This window comes from Oncorhynchus keta, chromosome 4 (genome assembly GCF_023373465.1).
Source record: "Oncorhynchus keta strain PuntledgeMale-10-30-2019 chromosome 4, Oket_V2, whole genome shotgun sequence".
NCBI classification, from domain to species: Eukaryota; Metazoa; Chordata; class Actinopteri; order Salmoniformes; family Salmonidae; genus Oncorhynchus; species Oncorhynchus keta.
Genome location: NC_068424.1, coordinates 52,510,033 through 52,536,772, shown reverse-complemented (window position 1 = coordinate 52,536,772; position 26,740 = coordinate 52,510,033). Strand labels below are relative to the sequence as shown.

Below are 26,740 nucleotides of genomic sequence, written 5' to 3'. Positions count from 1 at the left end.
TCAGAGCATCGCGCTACTGTCCCCTGGCAGTGGACCCATCCAAACGTGGCCCTAGCTTTACAAAAAATAATTTATCGATAAATAAATGATTTCAGACACACTTCTGCAAATACAAATTGCTGCATGAATACATCCTTTGTGATTGCTGGATAACTGCCTGAGTATTTCACAATTTTAACTATATATATGGTAGCAATGAGGTTTTGGGGTTTACTACGACAACGATAGTGAATGCTCATATATAGGACATAATTTGTCATGGTGTATTTTCAATAGCAGAGGTTTCAAAGTTGACACACACACACACACACACACAAAATAAAGCTGTAGACAAAACTGAAATATTTCTTTATTTCAGAAAAACAGCAATGTTTCAAATAGTCACAGTTTGTAGCCCATGCTAGGCCAGATGCACAGCGTGAAGCCATCCACTCACAGGACAAGCCACTATATAGCCCATTCAAAACCTGCATGCAAACATTAGGACAGACACACTGAATTATCCCACTCCTTAATTAGGAATGATCCTACATTCACTTCTTATCAACTGTCTCGGAACCGTTTCAAATATGCTTAACATATCAAAAATGAAATATAATATGTGAGGAAAGTGAGAAGAGAACTAGTCCTACAACAAATATGTAGAGTATGTCTACAGTGAAAGCCTTGTAGGGCCTGCAGATTATTTTAACTGGTTCTGACAAACTTACGAACATGTATTTGGGAATCTAAACTAACTAGCAAATCATCTAATTTGAAAAGCTGAATGTATGCCACCACACAAGCCTGACTGCAGAGTAAAAAAGAAAATCTGCTTTCATATGATAACAAGCACAACACTCAACTGTTTATACCAGCCTAGGAAAACATGCTATACACTCAAATCATGGCTTTTCCTATTTCAGATTCAGCTTTTCACCACAATAAGCTATAGTGGGTCACTTAAATAAATGGACTATCTAACAGCTGTGTACTCTATAGTCATGGTGCTGAGCAGAGAAAGGCTCTACAACAGAGGGGGAGGGAAAAAGTTAAAAGAGAGATGAAAATGTCTGCCTTGTGAAATCTTGAAGAGCGACATCATGGACTACGCAATGGAGTCTAGCTTGAAGAGACATCGCCGACTGTAAAAACCTGACTGATTCGTTGTCATGCTCTTTTCCCAATATGAATCACTTGTCTGGCATGCAACTGCGAAGGTTTGTTCAACTGTAATACTGCATGAATAAAAGGTCTGTGGATCACAAGCTGGAGGAATACTGAGCTGGTAAGGTAGCCTAATTGATCTGGTCTCCCAAAAACAAGTCAGTGACACAGAAAGAGTGATTGTTTTGATTTGATTTACAAAAGCAGTCTGATCGCATTCCCTTTGAGTTAAATACTTGTGATGTTCACATTGGAATCAGCCCAAAGAGTTCAAACATGAGGATAGTTGAAGAATGCTGGTCACATTCCTACCCGGCCATGAGGAAATTGCTGGCTGAGCATCGGATGTGTAGTATTGCCTTGGATGGTGAGAATCAGAAAACACCATTGGAGTGAGTCTAGTGTGAGGTTTCTTGGGTGAAGTAAACTATGACATACTATGCTGTGAGTATCCTTAGCCTTCACAGCTGCAACCATACTGAATACTAAGAAAATAACTCCCATTGAGAGAAAGCAGGCATTATCTGAACATATACACAGACAATTCCCTTATGCAAGACAGGGAGAAAAGTTTATACTACAGATAAAAATCAAGGGTCGACTGTCAGGGGTTAGGGGTCAAAGTGCGTGGAAGGGTTCAAGTGTGGGGGAAGGCACATCCCTTGTCTTCCTCAGAGTAGATATATCATCCAGGGTCTCCAAGTGCTTACTGTGAAGAACAGAATGAGAAGAAAAGTTAAATAAAAACACATGGTATCAAGACTGGTGCATGACAGACCAGACAGAAAAAGTCAAACAAGTATGCATCTAATCACCAAGGGAAAACACTATCGTTTTAGGTTACACTATGTCCAAAAAGGAAAATGTTCCTTGTGTATTGTAATCTAACCTAAACCTGTGTAGTGTTTTCCCCTGGTGAATAGATGCCTACTTAGAGAAGTGACTACAGAAGTTCAATACCTGTCAGTTGGTTCAACTGCATCTGTATCCTAAGCAGCCGTCGCTTGCCCTGAAGACCAACGTGGTGAGATCACATTAGATCACAATACTCTGACTAACACTGAAATAGCAGTAGCCTGTTAATCTAGGTTTCAGATACAGGATCTTAAATTTGATACAGGATCACCCGGTTTGTTGCAGGACAAAAATGCAATCGTGTAGTCTATTAAAAGGCGTCTGAAGTTTGTAATTTCTTTTTAAACATTTCAGACTTAATTTGCCCCAACTAAAAATGTATCAACCCCTACCAAAAACATCAATGAATTACAATCCACATTTCCGTTTGCTGTGGGATTATTTTCCTGCTGTGAGAAACGGGTCAAATTTAGATCCTACCTCTGTACAACTTCGTGTACCAGTATGACTGGTCGCATCATCGGTTACTTTTTTTTACACCTTTATTTAACTAGGTAAGTCAGTTAAGAACAAATTCTTATTTTCAATGACGGCGTAGGAACAGTGGGTTAACTGCCTTGTTCAGGGGCAGAATGACAGATTTTTACCTTGTCAGCTCGGGGATTCGATCTTCCAACCTTTCAGTTCCTAGTCCAATGCTCTAACCACTAGGCTACCTGCTGCTAGGCTAGGTTACCTGATCAGTTGCATCCTGTTAATTTGTCAAATTACCTGTCACCTCAGCAGCAGGGGCCTCATCTTCGTCTGGGATAATCCTGCTGGTCATGGGGCCAATCCCCAGGACTTTGGGCCTCTTGTCTGACTTGCCCGCTCCGTCCAGCACTACGACAATGTCGCAGACGCTGCTCCTGTGGAGACGCTCCTTAGCTGCTGGCGTCTCTAACACCACAGGTGCCGCGTCTTCCACCACAGGTGCAGCGTCTGCCTCCACAGGAGCAGCGTCTGCCTCCACAGGAGCAGCGTCTGCCTCCACAGGAGCAGCGTCTGCCTCCACAGTAGCAGCGTCTGCCTCCACAGGAGCAGCGTCTGCCTCCACAGGTGCCGCGTCTGCCTCCACAGGAGCAGCGTCTGCCTCCACAGGAGCAGCGTCTGCCTCCACAGGAGCAGCGTCTGCCTCCACAGGAGCAGCGTCTGCCTCCACAGGAGCAGCGTCTGCCTCCACAGGAGCAGCGTCTGCCTCCACAGGAGCAGCGTCTGCCTCCACAGGAGCAGCGTCTGCCTCCACAGGAGCAGCGTCTGCCTCCACAATTTCTGCTGCGGCAGCCTCAATTGGAGCTTCTTCGACTGCAGCTGGAGCCTCTTCTATGGGTGCGGCCTCGACTGGAGCGGCTTCTTCTGCAGCTGGGACCTCTACAGGGGCAGCCTCCTTGACTTCTAAAACTACTTCAGCGACTGTTGTCACTGCCAAAGCAGAGGCTGCAGCCATAGCGACTGGTGCCACTGAAAAATAAAACCAAGCGCCGATACATCACTCACGCTCATGTTACAAAAAGACTCAATATCTCCAACTCAATCAACATACAGTGCATTCGGAAAGTATTCAGACCGCTCAAATTTTTCCACATTGTTACGTTACAGCCGAATTCCAAAATGGATTAAATAAATAAAACTCCTCAATCAACACACACAATGACAAAGCGAAGACAGGTTGTTTTTTTTAAATGAGCAAATATATTAAAAATACAAAACATAACTATTCGAGCTATGAGACTCGAAATTGAGCTCAGGTGCATCCTGTTTTCATTGATCATCCTTGAGGTGTTTCTACAACTTGGGAGTCCACCTGTGGTAAATTAAATTGATTGGACATGATTTGGAAAGGTACACACCTGTCTATATAAAAGGTCCCACAGTTGACAGTACATGTCAGAGCAAAAACCAAGCCATGAGGTCAAAGGAATTGTCTGTAGAGCTCCGAGACAAGATCCTGTCGAGGCAGAGATCTGGGGAAGGGTACCAAAACATTTCTGCAGCATTAAAGGTCCCCAAGAACACAGAGGCCTTCATCATTCTTAAATGGAAGAAGTTTGGAACCACCAAGGCTCTCCCTAGAGCTGGCCGCCTGGCCAAACTGAGCAATCGGGGGAGAAGGGCCTTGGTCAGGGAGGGGACCAAGAACCTGATGGTCACTCTGACAGAACTCCAGAGTTCCTCTGTGGCGATGGGAGAACCTTCCAGAAGGACAACCATCTCTGCAGCACTTCACCAATCAGGCCTTTATGGTAGAGTGGCCAGACGGAAGCCACTAATCAAGAAAAGGCACAAGGAATTTGCCACAAACACCTAAAAGACTCTCAGACCATGAGAAACAAGATTCTCTGGTCAAAAGTAACCAAGATTGAACCCTTTGGCCTGAATGTCAAGCGTCACATCTAGAGGAAACCAGGCACCACTCATCACCTGGCCAATACCATTCCTACAGTGAAGCATGGTGGCAGCATCATGTTGTGGGGATGTTTTTCAGTGGCAGGGACTGGGAGACTAGTCAGGATCGAGGGAAAGATGAACGGTGTAAAGTACAGAGAGATCCTTGATGAAAACCTGCCCCAAAGCGCTCAGACTGGGGCGAAGGAACACCTTCCAACAAGACAACGACCTTAAGCAAAAAGCCAAGACAATGCTGGAGTGGCTTCAGGACAAGTCTCTGATTGTCCTTGAGTGGCCCAGCCAGAGTCGGGACTTGAACATCTCTGGAAAGACCTGAAAATAGCTTGCAGTGACACAACCCATCTAACCTGACAGAGCTTTAGAGGATCTTCAGAGAAGAATGGGAGAAACTACCCAAATACAGTTGTCTTATTCTCTGTAATATAGAGTACATTGTCGTGGTGCTGGAGGGACCGTGCAAGTCAGACGAGAGGCCCAAAGTCCTGGGGGTTGGCCCCATAACCGGCAGTTGTAGCGTCATACCCAACAAGACAAGGCTATAATCACTGCCAAAGGTGCTTCAACAAAGTACTGAGTCAAGGGTCTAACTACTTACAGTACCAGTCAAAAATTTGGACACACCTAATCATTTCAGGTTTTTATTTTTACTATTTTCTACATTGTAGAATAATAGAAGACATCAAAACTATGAAATAACATATGGCATCATGTATCAACCAAAAAAGTTCAACCAAATATATTTTATATTTCAGATTCTTCAAAGTAGCCAACCTTTGCCTTGCACACTCTTGCCAGCTTTGCACACTCTTGGCATTCTCTCAACCAGCTTCATGAGGAATGCAACAGTCTGGAAGGAGTTCGCACATATGCTGAGCACTTGTTGGCTGCTTTTCCTTCACTCTGTGATCCAACTCATCACAAACCATTCCAATTGGGTTGAATTCAGATGATTGTGGAGGACAGATCATCTAGTGCAGCACTCCATCCATCACTCTCCATGGTAAAATAGCCCTTACATAGCCTGGAGGTGTATTTTGGGTCATTGTCCTGTTGCAAAACAAATGATAAGTGCAAACCAGATGGGATGGCTTATCGCTGCAGAATGCTGTGGTAGCCATGATGGTTACTAGTGTCACCAGTAAAGCACCCCCACACCGCCTCCTCCATGCTTTACGGTGGGAACTACACATAAGATCATCCGTTCACCTACTCTGCGTCTCACAAAGACACAGCGGTTGGAATCAAAAATCTAAAATTTGGACTCATCAGACCAAAGAACAGATTTCCACTGTCTAATGCCCATTGCTTGTGTTTCTTGGACCAAGCAAGTCACTTCTTCGTAGTAGTTTCTTTGCAGCAATTTGACCATGAAGGCTTGATTCACACAGTCTCCTCTGAACATATGATATTGAGATGTGTCTGTTACTTGAACTGTGTGAAGCATTTATTTGTGCTGCAATATGAGGTGCAGTCAACTCTAATGAACTTATCCTCTGCAGCAGAGGTAACTCTGGATTTCCTTTTCCTGTGGCGGTCCTGGTGAGAGCCAGATTCATCATAGCGCTTGACGGGTATTGTGACTGCTCTTGAAGTCTTTAAAGGTTCCGGATTGAATGAAATTCATGTCTTAAAGTAATGATGAACTGTCCTTTCTCTTTTCTTATTTGACCATTTAAGAAATTCCACAGATTGACTTTTAACTAGGCACACCTGTTAATTGAAATGCATTCCAGGTGACTACCTCATGAAGCTGGTTGAGAGAATGTCAAGTGTGCAAAGCTGTCTTCAAGGCAAAGGGTGGCTACTTTGAAGAATCTCAAATCTATTTTGATTGTTTCATACTTGTTGGGTTACTACATGATTTCATGTGTTATTTCATAGTTGATGTCTTCACTATTATTCTACAATGTAGGAAAAATAAAGAACCTTGGAATGAGTAAGTGCATCCAAACTTTTGACTGGTACTGTATGTAAATGTGATATTTCAGTTTATTTTTTAATACATTTGCAAACATTTCTAAACCTGTTTTTAATCATGGGGTAGTGTCTAGATTTAACTTCTTTAAAAAAAATCAATTTCAGAATAAGACTAACATAACAAAATGTGGAATAAGTCACTGTACCACACTCACCCAATGTGATGTGTAAAAAGGCGACCGAGAAAAACAGAAGCAGTTAGCCATGCCAACATGGAAGTTGTAGTATTTTGTGTACAATTCCCAAGAGATGGTGACACATTCTTGTTTGAAAAGTGCAGTTTTACCAGAAACGTTACAATCACTTGACTTCATGGGTTAGGGGGAATACGAGCAAGTGCAGACAAACACCACTTAGCTATCAGCCAGACAGATGTCGATGACTTACAGGGAAGCCATGCTAGTTGAAAGACTCAGTGAGACTAATCCGAAAAAGGTAGCTTGAGTTGTACAAATAAAGTAAAAAAATCTTTGCAAAAATTAAAGACAAGACAGGCGTTAGCTAGAGCTTCTACAAGGAGAAAAAGGCAATCCGAATGGGTTGAGACCATTTCTTGCATTTACATCAATATTGTCCAGTTGGAGGTGAATATAGACCTTCACCATGCATTGTGGCATTGACCTCTATTGCATTCATCTTGTTTTCCAAAATTCCCACATTTCAACTAAGACATGTACATTTTTGGTGAATAATGCAAAGCAGAAATGCATTTGACCAATGCAGGCTAGCAGACAATGGAAAGAAGTACCCACCAGAGCACTGAGTGACCGCAGGAGAATGGGTGGTATTGAGTGGGTTAGGATGGAGCCTACAGGTGCAGAATTTCAACCCCTACACAGTGGAGGCTGGTGGGAGGAGCTATAGGACAGGCTCATTTTAAGGTCCGAATGGCATGAATGGAATGGTTTCAAACATATGGAAACCACGTTTGACTCCATTCCATTGAGCCAGTCCTGCTATAGCACCTCCAACCAGCAGTGGCATGGGTGCAGATAGCAGGCATAGCAAAGAAAGGCATTGCCGTGTACCACCACATTGTTCCATTGAGCAGATGAGGGTACAGAAAGTGATGACGTTAGTGTCTGGAATAGAGCATAAAAATTCCACATAGTTCATGTACGCAGCACAAAATGCCTTGTAAGAATAGAAGTATGATTGAGTCATTTCTAAATGTGAATACAGACATTAATATAAGTGTATCAGAATATACATGTAAAGACCATCATTTTGCATGTTGCCAACCACCCTTTATAAAAAGAGGCCACCTCAAATAAGATGCCTTCCTGCCAAATATCACAAAGGCACACACACACACTAGATAATGGTTTGATTTGAAATACATTGGTCTTGACAAATTTTCACAACTAGGGAGATTCGGATGTGTGCTACTCTAAAGTAAATAATTTGTCGACTCGTGGGGCAACAGGGCAGAGATGAATTAACTCGTGTCAGTGTGGTGAATTTATCCCCAGGTCCTTAATGATAAAACTATAGTATATTGTATCAAAATATATTAGAACGTTTGGTTAAAGGTGTTTTGATATTTACGCAATTATCACATTTCTAACATTCTGAAGGCAGATTGTCTTGTCATTTGACCTTGTGATGGAAACCATTGTTTTGGAAAGACACTTGTTTTCTGCAGCCGAAAGCCCTACAAGCGTAGCGTATTAGCGCAAGCAAACCAAATCCAGACAAATTAAAACACGGGAGGGGATCTTTCCAGTCTCAATACTTTTATTGTTTGGCTCGATGAAATCCCATTACACAACTACTCACTGTGTTGAACCAGTTTTTTTTTTTTAAAAGAGCAAAATCTGAATGACCACATGGTTGAGTTCATCAAGTTAACCTTACGAGGTCATTCCCTCAAAGTTCCAACTTTACAGTGGAGAATAAAACACACGGCAACAGTTTGTTGTGTTACAGTCACAGAGCGTGCACAGGTAGGGTTGTCTGTACTAGCAGAAGCTATCACACGGCTGCACGAGATGTGCAGCAGGTTAGGTTAAACAAAGCTGTCATCATTACGTCGGCGTGTACCAACTCCGTGATATCTGGCAGAGAAGCATATTAAAAGAGGCTTAAAAAAGTACAGTAAATGTAATATCTCCCACATAAACCCTGAGTAGTCGTGATTGGTTAGTCGTGGACTGGGCGTACACATTACAAACAAAATAATCAAATGGTTCATTTGAGGCGTTTTTCCTGTTTTTGGTTGCATGCGGCGGCGGGCCTCTGAGGCAAGGCAGGTGAGAGGTTAAAGACTGTTGATGGTCAGTGGAGATCATAAACAGAATGGTGAAAGATGAGTGGGCCATGGTTGAGAGGAAGGGAGAAGGGTGAAAAGGTAGTTTGGGGGAGAAGTGATTTGCAGCTGTGTTTTTATCCTTACTGTAATGACACAAGGTTGAAACCATTGCATCCTTAACTGTGCAAGAGATAGCATTGATGACATCACTGCCACTTTCTAAAGGGTCTCACTGTGGCGATCTGCTGTTCTGTTTGGATTGGGAATTCAGGAAAACACAGCCTCAGCAATGAAAGCTTTTTAGTGCTTTTACCATCTCCAGGAATCACAACAACTATACTGTACACAGCCAGGAGAGACTGAACTACATAAAGTAATCAAACCCCACAAAGTCTGGAAGCTTCTAGTGTGAAGGGGGGAAATAACAATATTCTACTCAGTCTTCTCACTAACTTAATCAGTCATATCATTAAATTACACCTCTGCCATCTATATAAACTCTAATAAATAAAATGTGTTCTTTCCAGAGAAGAACCTTTACATCTCAGGAGTCAAGCTCTAAAGTGTTTTTTGGAAAAGGTGGGATCAGTTTTAGGTGGTACTGTATTATATGGTGTGGGTAAATAGTGCACACCTAACCTTCCTCTAGTTGCTTGTCTATCAGTGTGTATGCGTGTTGGGCTGGTGGTGAAGGACAGTGTACGCGCCCGTTACACTGCAGTAACAGAAGCCTCGGGGGCTACCTCCTCCTGTGCGGCCGTACCATTGCTCTCTGGCTCTACCACAGCAACTGCTTCCTCTGGGAAGGCAGGCACGGCAATGGCCTCTGCAGCATCCTCCACGGCCTCGGCCACTATGACCACTTCCTCTGCTGCCGCCTCTACTTCCTTGGCCACCTCAACAACCTCTTCAGCAACCTCGGCGATGACTTCAGCAGCCTCGGCGACAGCCTCTGCGACCTCCTCCACCACAGTCTCTGCTTCTACTACAGCCACTTCCTCTACTGCTGCCTCCACAGCAGGTTCTTCAGAGACTGCCTCGGTCTCTTCAGCAAGTTCTGCTACGTTTTCCGCCTCTACAGCCTCTTCAGCTGCAGGCTCCTCTCCAGCCGCCGCCTCATCCTCTCCATCAGCTACTGCTTCCTCCTCTCCATCAGCTACTGCTTCCTCCTCTCCATCAGCTACTGCTTCCTCACCTAAAACAGGAGGGAGGGAAAAATGTATAAATCAGTAAAGATGGCATCGATCTTTGAAGGGCACCAACACCACACTGCCCGAGTAAGCCATGCTCTACAACACAATACTCAAAGAAATAAGTGGATTTACAGAGCATGTGAATTACCCTACATAACACCTACAATAACAGACTATTCACATAAAGTCCTTTTTCTAAGTCATATCTGATCATGTACAGCTCTGATCTAGTTCTGTATCCTGAGCTGCCGTGTGCACAACTACACACTCAATCATACACCACGTCACACATGCCCATGCCACTCCTCTTACCACACCTCCGGCTCATACCACACTCCACCTAGAAGGGGAAAACCCCAGCAAAGCAAATCACTGCAGAGGAGAATTCATGACAGAACCACATGCAAACCCAAAGACAGAAAGGGAGGGAAAGAAGACTAAAAACGACAGAGGGAGGCAGGCAAAATTAAAGTGACATAGTGAAGGTAGACAGGGTCAGGTCAGAGGGTAGAGGGTGAGAGGATAAAGATGGCAAATCTTACCATCCAATCAAAGCTACCAGTACCTGGAAATTCCAACAATAACACAGAGACAACCAAGGTGGTTTGTGCACATTTAATTTTCAAATGTACCCATTAACATTAATCCATCCTGGAAGAGGCCACATACAAGAGTTCATCAAATCAAAAATGGGGAAATAAGAGAAGGGAGCATCCAGCAGAGAAACTTTCAGAAACAGACAATAGTTGAATGTATGGGACGAAGCAGGAAAGTAGAAGAGATTTCCCCCTTTTCAGATTCATCCAAACAGTCCAGTAGGCTATAAAGTCCCCTGACGTGTAGGCAATTTACTTTTACACTGAAAAGAGTAAAAATAGGAGCGTTAGCGGAAAGGGAGGAAGAGAACCTTTAACCAAAATAACTTTCAAATCAGAAAAATTTCACCATTATTGAAAATTCAAGTTCAACATCCAAGAATATGATAATCAATTCCCTACGTGATTCTCTTGCTTGTGCAATGCACTGATAATGCTAACAGTGCGTTAGCATTCTAGGTGCATAACCGACTTGAGGGCGCACTAAGATAACATCACCTGTTGTCTCTGTTTGGTAGCAAATAAAGAGCCTCTAATAAAGAGGTACAGGTTTTAAAGAGGTAAGGGGAGACAGAGGATTAAAAGTGAAAGAGAAGGGGGACACATGTTTTGGAATGGATCGTCCAATAGGAAAGGAGTAGTGTCAAGGAGGGGGACCCCCTGTTCTGATTAACAGGTATTTCAGACAAAAGGATAGGTTAGGGTCAGACAGGAGAAGCTGGATGGGGTGGGATCAGATAGGAAAAAAACTACTTTCCTTTCAGAATCCAAAGGACCACCAATAAAATCATCAACAGCATTCGTCTGAAGTTAACCATCTTGAGAAACCTAAATATTTTGTGCAGGCATTACCGAACAGGTCCTTCCAAATATTACCATCAACAGTAGGTTTTACACCAACCAGATGCTTATGGTCCCCTAACAATCTTTCTGGCATTAACCAGGTTTCCAGTCAACCCTTTTATGCACGTTAAGTACATGTCAGAATTAGTTTGACAGGCCTGAATGAAACAGCAAGTCTAAACTTCCCAAATGTCGACAAAACACGCTAGACAAGGTGGGATCTTTGTGTCTGTACAATTAATTAGAGAAATGGTGATGAAAATGCTTTTTATGCGCAAATATTGATATAATAACCATCATATTGGAAGTAAACTTGGGAGTCACGCGATGACATGCATTTTACAGTGCCCCAAAACCTGCTCCTTTTACATACTAGACGACCAGTTCTTATAGCCTTTAGCCGTACCCTTATCCTACTCTTCCTCTGTTCCTCTAGTGTTGTAGAGGTTAATCCAGGCCCTGCAGTGCCCAGCTCCACTCCCCTTCCCCAGGCACTCTCATTAGTTGACTTCTGTAACTGTAAAAGCCTTGGTTTCATGCATGTTAACATTGGAAGCCCCCTCCCGAAGTTTGTTATATTCACTGCTTTAGCGCACTCTGCCAACCCGGATGCCCTAGCCGTGTCTGAATCCTAGCTTAGGAAGACCATCAAAAACCCTGAAATTTCCATCCCTAACTATAACATTTTCTGACAAGATAGAACTGCCAAGGGGGTGTGGTTGCAATCTACTGCAGAGATAGCCTGCAGAGTTCTGTCTTTACTATCCAGGTCTGTGCCCAATTTGAGCTTCTACTTTTAAAAATGTATTTTCCAGAAACAAGTCTCTCACCGTTGCTGCTTGCTATAGACCACCTTCTGCCCCCAGCTGTGCCCTGGACACCATATGTGAATTGATTGCCGCCAATCTATCTTCAGTGCTCGTGCTGTTAGGTGACCTAAACGTAGACATGCTTGACACCCCAGCCATCCTACAATATAAGCAATCTATACTTCTGTGTATTGATTTTAAGAAAGGCATTGATGTTATGGTTAGGTACATGTTGGAGCAACGACAGTCCTTTTTCGCGAAAGCGCACCGCATCGATTATATGCAACGCAGGACACGCTAGATAAACTAGTAATATCATCAACCATGTGTTATAACTAGTGATTATGATTGATTGATTGTTTTTTATAAGATAAGTTTAATGCTAGCTAGCAAGTTACATTAGCTTCTTACGGCATTCGCGTAACAGGCAGGCTCCTCATGAGGCAGGTGGTTAGAGCGTTGGACTAGTTAACCGTAAGGTTGCAAGATTGAATCCCTGAGCTGACAAGGTAAAAATCTGTAATTATGTCCCTGAACAAGGCAGTTAACCCACCGTTCCTAGGCTGTCATTGAAAATAAGAATGTGTTCTTAACTGACTTGCCTAGTTAAAAAGATTAAATAAAAGGTGTAAAAAAAAAAATAATTATCGGCACGCCCTAATTAAATCAGCCATTCCGATTAATCGGTCGACCTCTACTCCAAATACACCTCTGCTGTCTTCAATCAGGATCTCAGCGATCACTGCCTCATTGCCTGCGTCCGTAATGGGTCTGCGGTCAAACGACCTCCCCTCATTGTCAAACGCTCCCTAAAACACATCAGCGAGCAGGCCTTTCTTATCAATCTGGCCCGGGTATCCTGGAAGGATATTGACCTCATTCCATCAGTAGAGGATGCCTGGTTAGTCTTTAAAAGTGCTTTCCTCACCATCTTAAATAAGCATGCCCCATAGACCTTGGTTCACTCCAAACCTGACTGCCCTCGACCAACACAAAAACATCCTGTGGCATACTGCATTAGCATTGAACAGCCCCCGCGATATGCAACTTTTCAGGGAAGTTAGGAACCAAAATTCACAGGCAGTTAGGAAAGCAAAGGCTAGCTTTTTCAGACAAATTTGCATCCTGTAGCACAAACTCCAAAAAGTTATGGGACACTAAAGTCCATGGAGAATAGAAGCACCTTCTCCCAGTTGCCCACTGCACTGAGGCTAGGAAACACTGTCACCACCGATAAATCCACGATAATTGAGAATTTCAATAAGCATTTCTCTACGGCTGGCAAGTGTGTCAAATCGGAGGGCCTGTTGTCCGAACCTCTGGCAGTCTCTATGGGGGTGCCACAGGGTTCAATTCTCGAGCCAACTCTCTTCTCTGTATACATCGATGATGTCGCTCTTGCTGCTGGTGATTCTCTGAACCACCTCTACGCAGACGACACCATTCTGTATACTTCTGGCCCCTTCTTTGGACACTGTGTTAACTAACCTCCAGACGAGCTTCAATGCCATACAACTCTCCTTCCATGGCCTCCAACTGCTCTTAAATACAAGTAAAACTAAATGCATGCTCTTCAACTGATCGCTGCCCGCACCTGGCCGCTTGTCCAGCATCACTACTCTGGACGGTTCTGACTTAGAATATGTGGACAACTACAAATACCTAGGTGTCTGGTTAGACTAAAATCTTCTTCCAGACTCACATTAAACATCTCCAATCCAAAATTAAATCTGGAATCGATTTCCTATTTCCCAACAAAGCATCCTTCAGTCATGCTGCCAAACATCCTCGTAAAACTGACTATCCTACAGATTTTTGATTTCGGCGATGTCCTTTACAAAATAGCCTCCAACACTCTACTCAGCAAATTGGATGCAGTCTATCACAGTGCCATCCATTTTGTCACCAAATCCCCATATACTATCCACCACTATGACCTGTATGCTCTCATTGGCTGGCCCTCACTACATATTCGTTGCTGCTACATACAAATCCCTGAAGCTGGAGACTCATATCTCCCTCACTAACTTTAAGCACAAGCTGTCAGAGCAGCTCACTGATCACTGCACCTGTACATAGCCCATCTGTAAATAGCTCATCCAACTACCTCATCCCCACACTGCCATTTATTTATTTTGCTCCTTTGCACCATAGTATCTCTACTTGCACATTCATCTTCTGCATATCTATCACTCCAGTGTTTAATTACTATACTGTAATTATTTCACCACTATGGCCTATTATTGCCTTAACCCCCTTATCCTACCTCATTTGCACACACTAACAATTCCTCTACAATGCAAAACTTTTTCTATTGTATCATTTACAGTACGTTTGTTTATTCCATGTGTAACTCTTGTGTTGTTGTTGTTGGTGGTGTCGCACTGCTTTGCTTTATCTTGGCCAGGTCGCAGCTGTAAATGAGAACCTGTTCTCAACTAGCCTACCTGGTCAAATAAAGGTGAAGTAAAAATGTTTTAATTGTGTGGTCCTCCCACTATGACTCGGGAAATCATGCAGTTTATTAGGCTACAGATTAAATATATTATGAACTTCACAGGGTGGTGAAAGTGCAAGGGTCTTATTCTGGTTACATGAGGATTGATGCTAGGCTGCAGTTTCACAAATTAAAATAATCTTGCTCTATTGTCCATAATAATCTCATGTAGGCTATACCAGCACTGTATCTGTAAGCGGTTGGCTAGAGCGCACATGCGATGGAAACCCAATGAACTTGTTGTCTGTACATGGGAATTTAACCCATGGAAACATCTCTGGTGGGAAAATCCAAATTATATTTTTGCAGACTGTTGCGAACTGGATGGAAACCTAGCTAATGACAGAAAGCCAAGAGCAACTCCAGAAAACTATAAGAGTAGAACCTGTTCTAGACCCGACATCTTATCTGGGTTTCAATTCAAATAAATGAGTTAATCTCAGACAGTTATCCTATTTACACTATGCATTAACACATTAAAGACTAAAAAGGTTAAAAGCACTTAGAACTCGTTGCTGATCAATTCATTGACAGAAGATTGATCAGATGAGGCAAATGGCTCAGGCAGTTATTAACCAGAACAGGGAGACCTTCTAGCGTGGGTGTAAGAATCGATGCGATTGGTGCTCCGCAGTGAATAACCAATGAGGATTAAGGAACCCTATGATGAGTGGAGACGTCACTAATAACCATAAAGTAGATTATCGTGGCATTTCACAGCATTCTTTTTTTTAAATCACTGAAATGCAATACGTGAAGATTCCACCCATTTCTGAATCCACTCCTTTTCGCCAACATTGGTTCTCAGAATGCGTTTTCTGAACGTGTCAAGAGGAAAACCTAGGTTTGTGAGTGTAACTATAGAGAAACAGATACATTTCAAGGCAATCAGTGAGAGAGTGAAAAAAAAATTCTAATCCATGCCAAGGTACGCTTAGTCAGTCTAAAAACTACATTTCATTGGTCATTCAGAAAGAGTTATTTAACAAGCTGTGACTTCAAATAAATCAAGGACATTAGCTATAAAAGCCACACATAGGAACTCACCCTCCTCTTCCTCATCCCTGCCTGGAAACAGACAGAAACGCATTGTCACAGGTTTACATGTGGATTATATGGAGTGTATGATTATAGTGACCCGGCTGATACGTGTATAACTGGTGTATGGATATGAATGAGGTTGGTTGTCTTAGTAGCCATGTCTGATCTGTACCCAGTTATGATATATGATACAGACATGGTGGGTTTTATCTTTACACACTTGTATGAGCGTGACAGCCGTGCGCTTGTGTGAAAGCTGTGTAGCTGGGAGTTTATGGTTATGCTGTAGCCTGCCAAAGTAAACATCCATTACCACTGGACGACAAAAGGTACTGTAATTATACATCTTATCTCAACCGTTTATACAGCATAAGTAGTCAATTATGGACCTCTCCCAGTATCAATACCTTACTGCCTGGCCACTGTTGGATGACATAATAGCTGGTCATATAAATAGAATGGTATTGGATGAGAGTGTGTTTGTGTTTTCAGGAAGTGATTATGGAAAAAGCGAGGAGTGATAGTGGGATGACTTGAGAACGATATACAGGGCTCTGACAGCTGCCTGGACAGCAATGACCAGAGAACGTGAGGGGAGGGGGGGGGTTGGCTGGCCCGCTTGGCTAAGAGTCAATGGTGGTCTGGCCAAAAGCACTGCCTGCTTGTTATTGCAGCACACAGAGTTGACTGGGCTGTCCCGTCTATGTCAACAGTTATTAATAAACTATGACAACGACAGGGGGAGGACGGAGACAACTATCAGTGTGTGTGTGAATTCTAATGAACTCAGCAGGCTGTCTACTGCAGCAGAAAGGGGGGTGTAGAATAGCCAGGCTATAGTTTTAGGTGCGTGGTCACTCAGTGACATTCCTTGGTCGTAAGTAGAGGATTATCCAGGCCTGCTGTCCCACAAACCCTAGCTTGGATTTCTGCCTCACACAGACAGGACGGCCGTCGAGCTGCATTGCCAACCATGACTCATGAATAGAGAGAGTTGAGGCCACTGAACTGAGGGGGGGGGGGGGTCACAGTCGTTGGACCCCATACCAAACAGGGTCTAATCCAATAATCTGGGAGGTGAATGACACGAGGGGTTAGTTGAGGTTGTGAGGTAAGACTATGGGTGAGGTTGTGAGGTAAGACAATGGGTGAGGTGAGACTTACTCTTGGGGGGCCATGGTTTGGGAACCCACTCGGTCTTGGGACGAGCGTTGATATCCGCTACACGGTCGGTGAATCTGGCGTGGTCTGTGGTCACAGTGTTGTACGTCTGTTAGAAGAAACAAAAGATCAATGCTCAAAATAGTTACATATTTTCCTCTACCAATGAAACACATTATAACAGTCTTCTGAGGGCAACTTTAGACATGTAACAGAATACAAGAGCACATTATAAAGTTCAAGGTTTATGGGAAAAGGCCAGTCTGGTATTGTTTTTCCCCCTATGAGCTACGTCATCTAAACTCAAACAGATCAAAGTAAAAATGGACAGGTGTAGACTCACATAGGCGACAGCTCCAGCGAAGGCCCCACCACATAGCAGGGCATAGATGATATTATCACCAGTACCACCGGGGAGCGACGACATCTGTCGCCGTGGCAGTACTACAACAACAAAAAAACAATAAAGGTCACCATTTAGGTAAAGGTCACCCGGCCTTCAGAGGGAATCAGGAAACAAGGTAGATGTCACAGGATATTCAACATTTGATCTTGACCCCACAAGATTGGTTTAAAAAGATTACAATAGGACAGACCTAATGCAGTGAGAGGGAAGCATGAGGACAGAGGATTTGTTGAAGCATGAGCCCTGGATTTTTATTGGATTAGGTGGAATGGGTTTAGGTGTCCAGGAATATGCCTGTCAGAGCTCATTTGACTCCAACTGAAAAACAGTGCTCGGCTGGTAGAACGCCAACCAGACTAACACTAGGCAAAAGGAATAAAATGAAATAGGCTAGTGTAAAATAAAAGTTTAGTCGAATTCGAGCTAACGTAAATTTGCCTAGAAGGTCAGTGCAATAGCAATATTCAACAGCAGGTCAAATGACCCACCACCAATTTTCATCTTTCTCCTGCAGCATATTTTTTATGATAATCAGCACAAGGGGGTGCTTTGTCATTTGACATAGTTCTTTCACTTTGACTGTGCTTTCCCCAGAGAGCCATTACATCGGCAGAAAAAAAACAGTGTAGCCAGGCGCTTTGCTTACTTATGCCAAGACCTGGAGCAGAGTCAGCGTTTTGTCCTAACGCTGCTGTTGGTCAGTGCCCTGCCCTCATGGCAGACAGGCACACAAACGCCATAGACGCAGACAATCTTACACACCACTTAGAACACCACAAACACACACCTCTAGACGATTGTTTTTGTGACCCACACAACACAACCCTTCGAAGACAGACATGCATATACAGCCATCGTGCAGACAGACTAGCACAAAAACAGTGTCACAGCTTTGCCATGGTGAAAATAAAAATGTGTCAACTTGCTACAGTTGAGGACACAATGTACAGTAGTCACTCCCCGGTTTCACTTGTCCAGCAAACAAGCACACCCCAAACTAACAGGAGAGCCTGCAAGCCTTTCACATTGAGTGAGCATATGTGGGGGACCAGTTATTTAGGCTCAAATTAAGTTCAGTCTAGATTTGAGTCTAGACATAACTAGTTCCATTGGAAGAGCACCAGTAGGTTCTCCTTTCAAAAAGGAACACCCCAATGACAAAACAGGGAGTGTCACTGCAGGGGAATTTTAACCCTTAAAGTTCTCATCCCTGTAATCCAATCACTGTGGCCCTACCTCTGTAACAAGGCTCTAGACCAGCTAATCTGTTCAACCCCCACTGCAGTACCAGGGTTATAGTGGCGTGGGATTGTGATAACACAAGTGGCCGTGGATCAATGTCATAGGATTAAGCTATGATACCCGCTCTGTGGCTCAGTACTGGTCAAGAGAGGGGAGTGGGCAGGAAGGGTCCCACTGCTATAACAGGAGTCCCTTTTGTGCATGTAGAGTTGTATGCTGTACAAACGCAAATCAGGGGCCAGTGTTCCGTAATCTCCTAAAATGCCGCCAATGGTGTTTGGCAGCAGGACATCGGACAAGCTCATATTTGTGTGTGTGTGTTGTCAGTGGGGAGAATGCTGGAGCAAAAGCACAAGGCATGTCATGTTCATGTTGCTATCTTTGCTTAGCCCTTGGGCCATTTCTAAGAGTAGCTAAACCAGTTTCTGCAGGGGCTACAGCAAAGAATGAGGAATGCCATGGTGCCAATAAACAGTGTGTAGATTCCACTGAAAGGTGAAGGAAAATAGTGCAAGGTAAAGTACACAGGGAAACTAGGGGGGGTTGATCATTTAGTATGTTTCTCTCTCAGAAGCTTACCTGTAAATAACTACCAAAATAAAAATAAACACTTGATTAATGCGAAGTATGTTGAAAAAATGTGTGGTTCCTGAGTTAATTAAGCAATTAACATCCCATCATGCTTAAGGTCACGTATAAAAGCGCCCAGTTCTAGCTTGTTTTCGTGATTTAGGCAGTTACCTGTAGTTGTCAGCACAGCATATGGTTGCCTGATTTCTTGAATCTATGCCTATTGAATTTCTTTTATATTAAGGTTTAAAGCGGCGTCGAAATGCATGAGTTACCGTGTTCTGTTCAGAAGAATGCAAGTTCATTGGTGAGTGTTCCCGCAGAGGGCGCTGTATGGTGACGCGTGCTTTTGTCCGCAGTCCATACATTGAGACGCCAGTGACACGTTCTCTACCACGTGAGCCAAAGTAGGAACCTTATGTATGCCACCTCCGATTTAGTTAAGGTCAAATATTAAGGATGTTTAATAACAATAAGGTTATGTAACCAGTTGTTACCTTCCAAGCTCGTGGTTCGTAAATACAGTTAAAATGTATGATATGCACACCTAGGCCATCGTCCTCGACAAAAGTGACAAGCTGGTACCGACAAGGAAACAAAGTAATTCACGATAGGATTAAAGATTTGTTGGCACAGTCCACCACGGAGTCTGCATAGTAACACTTGCACTTCGTTTCGTAACAAAATGACATGGGCCTATCTTGTTTGGTTTGTATAATGAGGGGGGGGGGAGTGGATTAGACATGGAGAAAACAAGTTTCTCTTTAAAACGTGTAATGTAACAATTTAACGCTCCAATATCAAAATTAACACAATGAAAAGATTTAGAACATAATTAATTGGCCAACATTCCAATTGACCTTCACGTCCCTTGTACTGTAAAACAGGTGCCATCTTTCAAATTTGGGATGAGACGGTTTCAGTAAAGCCAAACCACATGAGAACAAAATGTTATATTCTGAAATGTACGAATATTCCTCTACCCATAGGCTACCCTTAGCTTATACATACAGAGGAAAGAAAAGCCAACAGGGATACACAGTTGCCATCTTGTATCACGTAACGTTACAACTTTAACGTGGTAAGACTTCGCTATCATTTGAACCGATTTTGTCATACTCACCATCTCTAGATAACTGGTAGGCTGACTTCCTTGCCAAATGCCCACATCTTTGCCAGGCCGTTCTGCAGAAAAACATCGCTATGCGCTATCCAAAAGCTACCAGAGGAATGCAGCGTGCGCCGAAGCGAGGGAGGGCAGAATGAATGGCTGGAGATGACAGGTTGTGCGAGCCTGTGATGAACGAAGCAGAGCCCTATCTCACTTGTGCTTAGCACTGGATGTGTGGTAGTGATGGCTCGTTCGCGAACGAGTCGGCTCTAAGAGCCGGCTCTTGTAGGTGAACGTTGGGAGCCGGATCGCATATCAGAAGTGCCGAATCTATTCATAAAAATTTTTTTAAAAAACAATTAAGATATGACTAATCCAAATATTTACATTAATAGAATTAACTAATTCATTGACTAAAACGATTGCCACCGATTTCCAGCCATTTTCGATCGTGGAGGACAGTTTTTAGAAATTATAACAAGAGTCTAAATCCAATGTACACAATTCCAAGCAGGAAAACCCTTTCAAAATCACTTATTCCACAACTGTACAAGAGCACACAGGCTTCAGTGTGGGAAAGAGTCCAGAAAGCTACTGCAGCTTGCCTTACCACTGACTGCTGGACATCAAGGGTAACCACTTCGTACCTGTCGGTTACATGTCACTTCATTGAAGATTTTAATGTCGACCTGTCTTCTGGACTGCTTTGAGTTCAGTGACAGACACACCAGAGAACTTGGCAGAGGAACTGTTGAGAGTGGCCAGAGAATGGCAAGTAGATGGAAAAGTGGTCTGTTGTGTTAGCGACAATGCAGCTAACATAACCAAAGCCATGGACATTTTACAATTTACGCATCATCCATGTCTTGCCCACACAATCCACCTGATTGTAAGAGATGCTCTGAAGGTGAAGACCACTGTGGACAAAGTGAAAGCAGCTGTGGAGTACTTCCACAGGACCACAGTAGGTGCTGAAAAACTCAAATCAACACAATGCCAGATGGGGATGCCTGAGCTGAGGCCTAAACAAGACTGCACTACCAGGTGGAATTCAACATGTTATATGTTGAAGCGGTTTCTTGAGTCAAAGGATGCCATCATCTCTACCCTGGCCATTGTCAATACACCTGTTGATGCTCTGACCCAAGAGGAATGGGAGGTGGCAGAGGAGGTGTGCAGAGTCCTGGAAGCCTTTGAGCAGGTCGCTGTGGAGATCAGTGGAGTAAGCAGTTATTACTACATAATTTAATCCAGTATTAAATTATGTAGTATCAGTAGACAAACATAAACCTGAACTAATAAGTTACTGTTCTCTCTTTTCAGCTATGTGACATCCTCAAATGATACTCCTGTGTAAGGGTCTGCAGCGAATCACAGCCAGCCGCCAGAGAGAAGCAAATGTAACCACTCGACATGTGACAGAGTTGATGGACACCCTATGTTTATCAATAGACAGAAGGTTCCACAGAATGGAATATAATCACATGCTATCAAAAACTGCTGCACTTGACCACAGGTTTAAGAAGTTAGCCTTCAGTGATGCCAGAGCGATTGGTAAGGCACTTCAAAGAATAACCACCGCTGCAGGGAGGGACAGCCCCAGCAGTCCGCTGGCTCAGGCACCAGGGAAACAGCAAGAAGATCTGCAGATCTTCTGAGCTGGTGGAAGAACAAGGCCTCCGTCTACCCACGGCTTACTAAAGTCATGACAGGGAGACTCTGCATATTTGCCAAATCTGTTCTCTCAGAGGGTCTTCTCGAAAACAGTAAACAGTAAATAATTACTGAGAGAAGAAACCGCATCAGCCCCTCGAAAGTGAGGCAGCTTGCATTTCTGAATGCAAATCTCATAAAAGCTAAATATGGTCAGCATTGCTGTGTGCTGCTGGTTATAGCATAGCAATAATGAACAGAGAGAAAAGAGGGACTAGTTTAATGTTTTAAGTGGGATGCTGCAGTTTGCACATAATTTTTTATTCTTTATGGTGTAATATTCTATTATTATGTTCAGATTGTATTCGTTTTGAATTGTTACATTTATATGCACTTTATTTATGTACATTAAAGTTATACTTTAAATGCACATGTGTAATAGCATCTTTTCTACATTTCAATTTGTGGGATGCTGCAGTTATGCACATTTATTTTTCTTAGATATGGTGCAATATTCTATTATGCTGTTCATATTGTATTCGTTTTGAATGGTTAGATTTATATTCACTTTGTTTATATACATTCAAAATAAAACACTCAAAAGTACTTTAAATGCAAATGTTTAATACCATTCTTTTTCATAACCACCGTGTATTTAAAAATGCATTGGTTTGTTAAGGTAGAGTATGATTTCATTTAATTAGAACTGTTTTAACACCAATCATAGTCAAACTAACGCAAACTTTCTGACTTGAAAAAATACAGAACATATATTTTTTAAAAGAGCCGTTTGGGAGCCAAAAGAGCAGCTCTTTTTTTGTGAGCTGAGCCGAACGAGTCAGCTCACTGAAACGAGACGGCTCACTGAAAAGCGCCGGAATGCCCATCACTAGCGCCTAGTATAATTGTAATTGAACACAGAATAATCGGTTTCAAACAGGTATGATTTTATTTAGCGACATGAGAGTCTGCGTTCTTCAAATAAAGTACAACTTTAAACCAGTTACTGTAACGTTTTGCAATCAAATAAAAACGTTATGAAGGTCTAGTTGTGTCTGAGAGAGTATTGAATGAAAGTGTTACATGTTTTTGCATGTTAATACATAAGATGCGTTTTTTTTATTTTATTTTTTATTTCACCTTTATTTAACCAGGTAGGCCAGGTGAGAACAAGTTCTCATTTACAACTGCAAAACTGGCCAGGATAAAGCAAAGCAGTGCGACACAAACAACAGAGTTACTTACACATGGCAATAAATAAGCCATAGTGGCAAAATAGTTACAATTTAGCATTAACACTGGCGTGATACATGTGCAAGTAGACATACTGGAGTGCAAAAGAGCAACAACAACAAAAATATATGGGAATATATATGGGGTGTGCTATTTACAGATGGGCTGTGTACAGGTGCAGTGATCGGTAAGCTGCTCTGACAGCTGATGCTTAAAGTTAGAGAGGGAGATATAAGACTCCAGCTTCAGTGATTTTTGCAATTCGTTCCAGTCATTGGCAGCAGAGAACTGGAAGGAAAGGCACCCAAAGGAGCTGTTGGCTTTGGGGATGACCAGTGAAATATACCTGTTGGAGCGTGTGCAATGGGTGGGTGTTGCTATGGTTACCAGTGAGCTGAGATAAGGGGGGGTTTACCTAGCAAAGACTTATAGATGACCTGGAGCCAGTGCGTTTGGCGATGAAAATGTAGCGAGGGCCAGCCGACGAGAGCATACAGGTCGCAGTGGTGGGTAGTACATGAGGCTTTGGTAACAAAACAGATGGCACTGTGATAGACTACATCCAATTTGCTGAGTTGAGTGTTGGAGGCTATTTTGTAAATTATATCAACCAAAGTCAAGGATCGGTAGGATAGTGAGTTTTCGAGGGTGTTTGGCAGCATGAGTGAAGGAGGCTTTTTTGCGAAATTGGATGCCAATTCTAGATTTAATTTTGGATTGGAGATTTTACATTTACATTTACATTTAAGTCATTTAGCAGACGCTCTTATCCAGAGCGACTTACAATGCTTAATGTGAGTCTGGAAGGAGAGTTTACAGTCTAACCTGACACCTAGGTATTTGTAGTTGTCCACATATTCTATGTCAGAACTGTCCAGAGTAGTGATGCTGTGCGGGCAGCAATCGGTTGAAGAGCATGTATTTAGTTTTACTAGCATTTAAGAGCAGTTGGAGGCCACGGAAGGAGAGTTGTATGGCATTGAAGCTCATTTGGAGGTTAGTTAACACAGTGTCCAAAGAAGGGCCAGAAGTATACAGAATGGTGTCGTCTGCGTAGAGGTGGATCAGATAATCAGCAGCAGCAAGAGCGACATCATTGATATATACAGAGAAAATAGTCGGCCCAAGAATTTAACCCTGTGGCACCCCCATAGAGACTGCCAGGGGTTCGGACAACAGGCCCTCCGATTTGACACACTGAACTCTATCTGAGAAGTAGTTGGTGAACCAGGCGAGGCAGTCATTTTGGGCCTCAGCTAATGGTAAAGCAACTCATTGGATTCAACAAGACTTCCAGTAGCTTCTCAACCCTACACTAAATGAACCAGGCGAGGCGTTAAATTACTACGCACCTTTATAGGGTTCTATGTAGTGTTCCCACACAGCCATATCTCCATGTAACTGCACCAGTGGCGAATTTAGCATGTAAACAAAACATGTGGGACGCATGCCAGCAAAGCCACTACACAACACAACCCTAAACAATACATTCATTGCACTATAATGGTGAACTGTTGCCCACAAACCTTACCACTGCTCCACCTGGCTATCAGATGAGCCTTGTCTGGCAATGAAACAGTTCATTAAGCCTCATTTACTGCCTTTAAAAAAAACATAGCTGATGTGGCTGACTTGCTTAAACAAATGTGGTTTCTTCTTACAATTGTGATGTACAAACTATGGCATAAGGGTACGATAAGTGGATAACCGTCAATCCGTAATTTCGTTTAAGACATTAATGAGCGAGCTAGGACGGACGTAGTCAATATAACTATTTGTTCAGCATGTACAGCGGCAGAATTCAGAACATGGACTGTTCTTACAGTGTTCTCCCTGTACACCAATTCAGAGCTGTAGGATAAATAAAGGGGGCATATAAGCAGACAATGAAAGCTCTTACAATATTTGATTATTACATTTCTCCAAAACAGGTTATAGGCTACCTGTTCACCACCAAGTCAGAACAATAGGTGAAATCAAGCAGTGTAAATAGACCAAATTATTAGGGTAAGGCACATGGGTTATTAACAGCTTACTACACAACATCCACATAGAAATACTTTCTTTGTTACAGTATACATATCTCTCTGGCATATTACATAATTTATGCATTAGCATACAATACATTTTTGGACCCACTTGAACAGGAAGGTGGAGCGGAGGTCCTTCGTGGGCAAATGTTGTCTGCCATTCTCTGGATTTATGGTGCTTTCAAGACAAATGGGAACTCGAAAAAGGTTTAACCATGATGACGTCAGTGATCTTCAGGTCGTAACTCTAGAAAGAGGCCCGAGTTCCTGATTAACAATTCCGAGTTAAGAATAAAGTTCAAAATGTATTTTTTCAGTCGAAGCTCGTTTTTCCCGAGTTCCCAGTTGTCTTGAACTCACTAAAGTCAGATTTTGCAGTTCCGAGTTAAGTTGTTTTGAGCGCGGCAGAAATCATGCTTCATTGACAGTATGGCCAATGTTGATTGTTTATAATTTTAAACTAGGAAAAGAGACCCTTAATCTTAGACTTGGGAATACACAGCTACTCCACTGAATAGCAGGCTAATGATTGCTTTGCAATGTGTAATGCTTAAAGTTAGCAACTGATTCCATCCAAACGACTCATTGCTGAATTTGCAATTTCCAACTTGTTGTGCAATGTTTATGTCCAATGGCCGATGAGAACCGATACATTTTATCTATCATTTCTCTTCATATGACAAGGATTAAAAAGGTAGATTGTAGACTTAATTCATGATGATGACTGCTAGCTAAGATTTGGAAAATATGATGTTGACATGGTCAGTCCAATCAACGATACTGTAGATATAACGTGATTTGATGTCATTTTATCTGTGGCGAATGACCTTGAGCCTTCTTGGATGGGCACTTCTAACTCTATGGCAGCAACCAAGAGGCTTTCATTTTTTAGCTCTACCCTTAAACTTGGCGGTGAAGTATTGTCCCCTGAGTGACAGAACACTTATCCAATCACGGATTAATGCTCTGTATTTTCTGCTGGCTTGCACCACCACCACAGAAAGCACTGAGTTGGGCTGAAACACCTGCATTTTGGAGCTCCCTTACTCAAGAAAACAAAAAAGAGACCATGTTTGTATGGGGCTTTATTAACTCAATGATATATATATATTTTTACACTGTTTGCAAACTGATATGTGATACGTATTAATGCCACAAGCAAAACAGGCAAGTCCCCCCCACCCCACCACCCACCTGCACTAAATGACGGGTCGCCACTGAACAGCACTTGTTTACGGAAGACATAAGCGGCCACCTGTGCAAATTAGCTGTCTAGCATGCCGAACACGTGTGCACTGGAGGCATACAGCGTATGGATCTGCGCAAAACTGTATCTTTATTTGAAAGATTCTTTCTCGCTGATATGAAAGATAAGGGGAATATCAGCATATCGGAATTGTAGTTCACAAAATAATTGTAGAATACAAAAAATATGTACTTAAGAAAAAGTACTGTAACATGGCCTAGCGTCGTCCGTGTTAGGGAGGGGTTGGCCGGTAGGGATATCCTTGTCTCATCGCGCACCAGCGACTCCTGTGGCGGGCTGGGCGCAGTGCACGCTAACCAAGGTCGCCAGGTGCACAGTGTTTCCTCCAACACATTGGTGCGGCTGGTTTCCGGGTTGAATGCGCGCTGTGTTAAGAAGCAGTGCGGCTTGGTTGGGTTGTGTTTTGGAGGA

The 26,740-nt window shown here is 42.9% G+C and overlaps 2 protein-coding genes across 8 annotated transcripts; one reads left to right on the top strand and one right to left on the bottom strand.

Moving 5' to 3' along the window:
• Positions 1-357: 357 nt before the first annotated feature.
• Positions 358-20,393, bottom strand: LOC118377907 (fibrous sheath CABYR-binding protein-like). Of its 6 annotated transcripts, none has more exons than XM_035764862.2 (8): positions 19,207-19,353; positions 17,161-17,261; positions 16,821-16,926; positions 15,663-15,683; positions 9,441-9,872; positions 2,773-3,501; positions 2,107-2,155; positions 358-1,855 (listed from the first exon to the last, which is right to left on the bottom strand). In XM_035764862.2, the coding sequence occupies exons 2-7, from the start codon at positions 17,242-17,244 to the stop codon at positions 2,136-2,138; spliced, it is 1,392 nt and encodes a 463-aa protein (XP_035620755.2). In that variant the 5' UTR covers positions 17,245-17,261; positions 19,207-19,353; the 3' UTR covers positions 358-1,855; positions 2,107-2,135. The 6 variants fall into 6 exon arrangements, with proteins under 6 accessions (XP_035620755.2, XP_035620749.2, XP_035620742.2 ...); XM_035764856.2 differs by having other exon boundaries at positions 359-1,855; positions 19,311-19,470; XM_035764844.2 differs by lacking the exon at positions 19,207-19,353 and adding an exon at positions 20,159-20,391 and having other exon boundaries at positions 363-1,855.
• Positions 19,198-22,229, top strand: LOC118377952 (zinc finger BED domain-containing protein 4-like). Of its 2 annotated transcripts, none has more exons than XR_004824366.2 (2): positions 19,198-19,342; positions 21,470-22,229. XR_004824366.2 is itself a non-coding variant. In XM_052509926.1 (2 exons), the coding sequence occupies exons 1-2, from the start codon at positions 20,979-20,981 to the stop codon at positions 21,488-21,490; spliced, it is 411 nt and encodes a 136-aa protein (XP_052365886.1). In that variant the 5' UTR covers positions 20,568-20,978; the 3' UTR covers positions 21,491-22,229. The 2 variants fall into 2 exon arrangements, 1 of the variants encoding a protein (XP_052365886.1); XM_052509926.1 differs by lacking the exon at positions 19,198-19,342 and adding an exon at positions 20,568-21,368.
• Positions 22,230-26,740: the final 4,511 nt, after the last annotated feature.

Bases quoted from the DNA above. Each gene is read 5' to 3' on its own strand.
- LOC118377907 (XM_035764844.2), bottom strand. From the start codon at position 20,234: ATGTTTTTCTGCAGAACGGCCTGGCAAAGATGTGGGCATTTGGCAAGG. The intron at 15,684-16,820 runs GTAAGTCTCACC...GTCTGTTTCCAG, and splicing joins CAAACCATGGCCCCCCAAGA to GCAGGGATGAGGAAGAGGAG. The intron at 2,156-2,772 runs GTAATTTGACAA...GTTGGTCTTCAG, and splicing joins CCCTGCTGCTGAGGTGACAG to GGCAAGCGACGGCTGCTTAG.
- LOC118377952 (XM_052509926.1), top strand. From the start codon at position 20,979: ATGGACATTTTACAATTTACGCATCATCCATGTCTTGCCCACACAATC. The intron at 21,369-21,469 runs GTAAGCAGTTAT...CTCTCTTTTCAG, and splicing joins TCGCTGTGGAGATCAGTGGA to CTATGTGACATCCTCAAATG.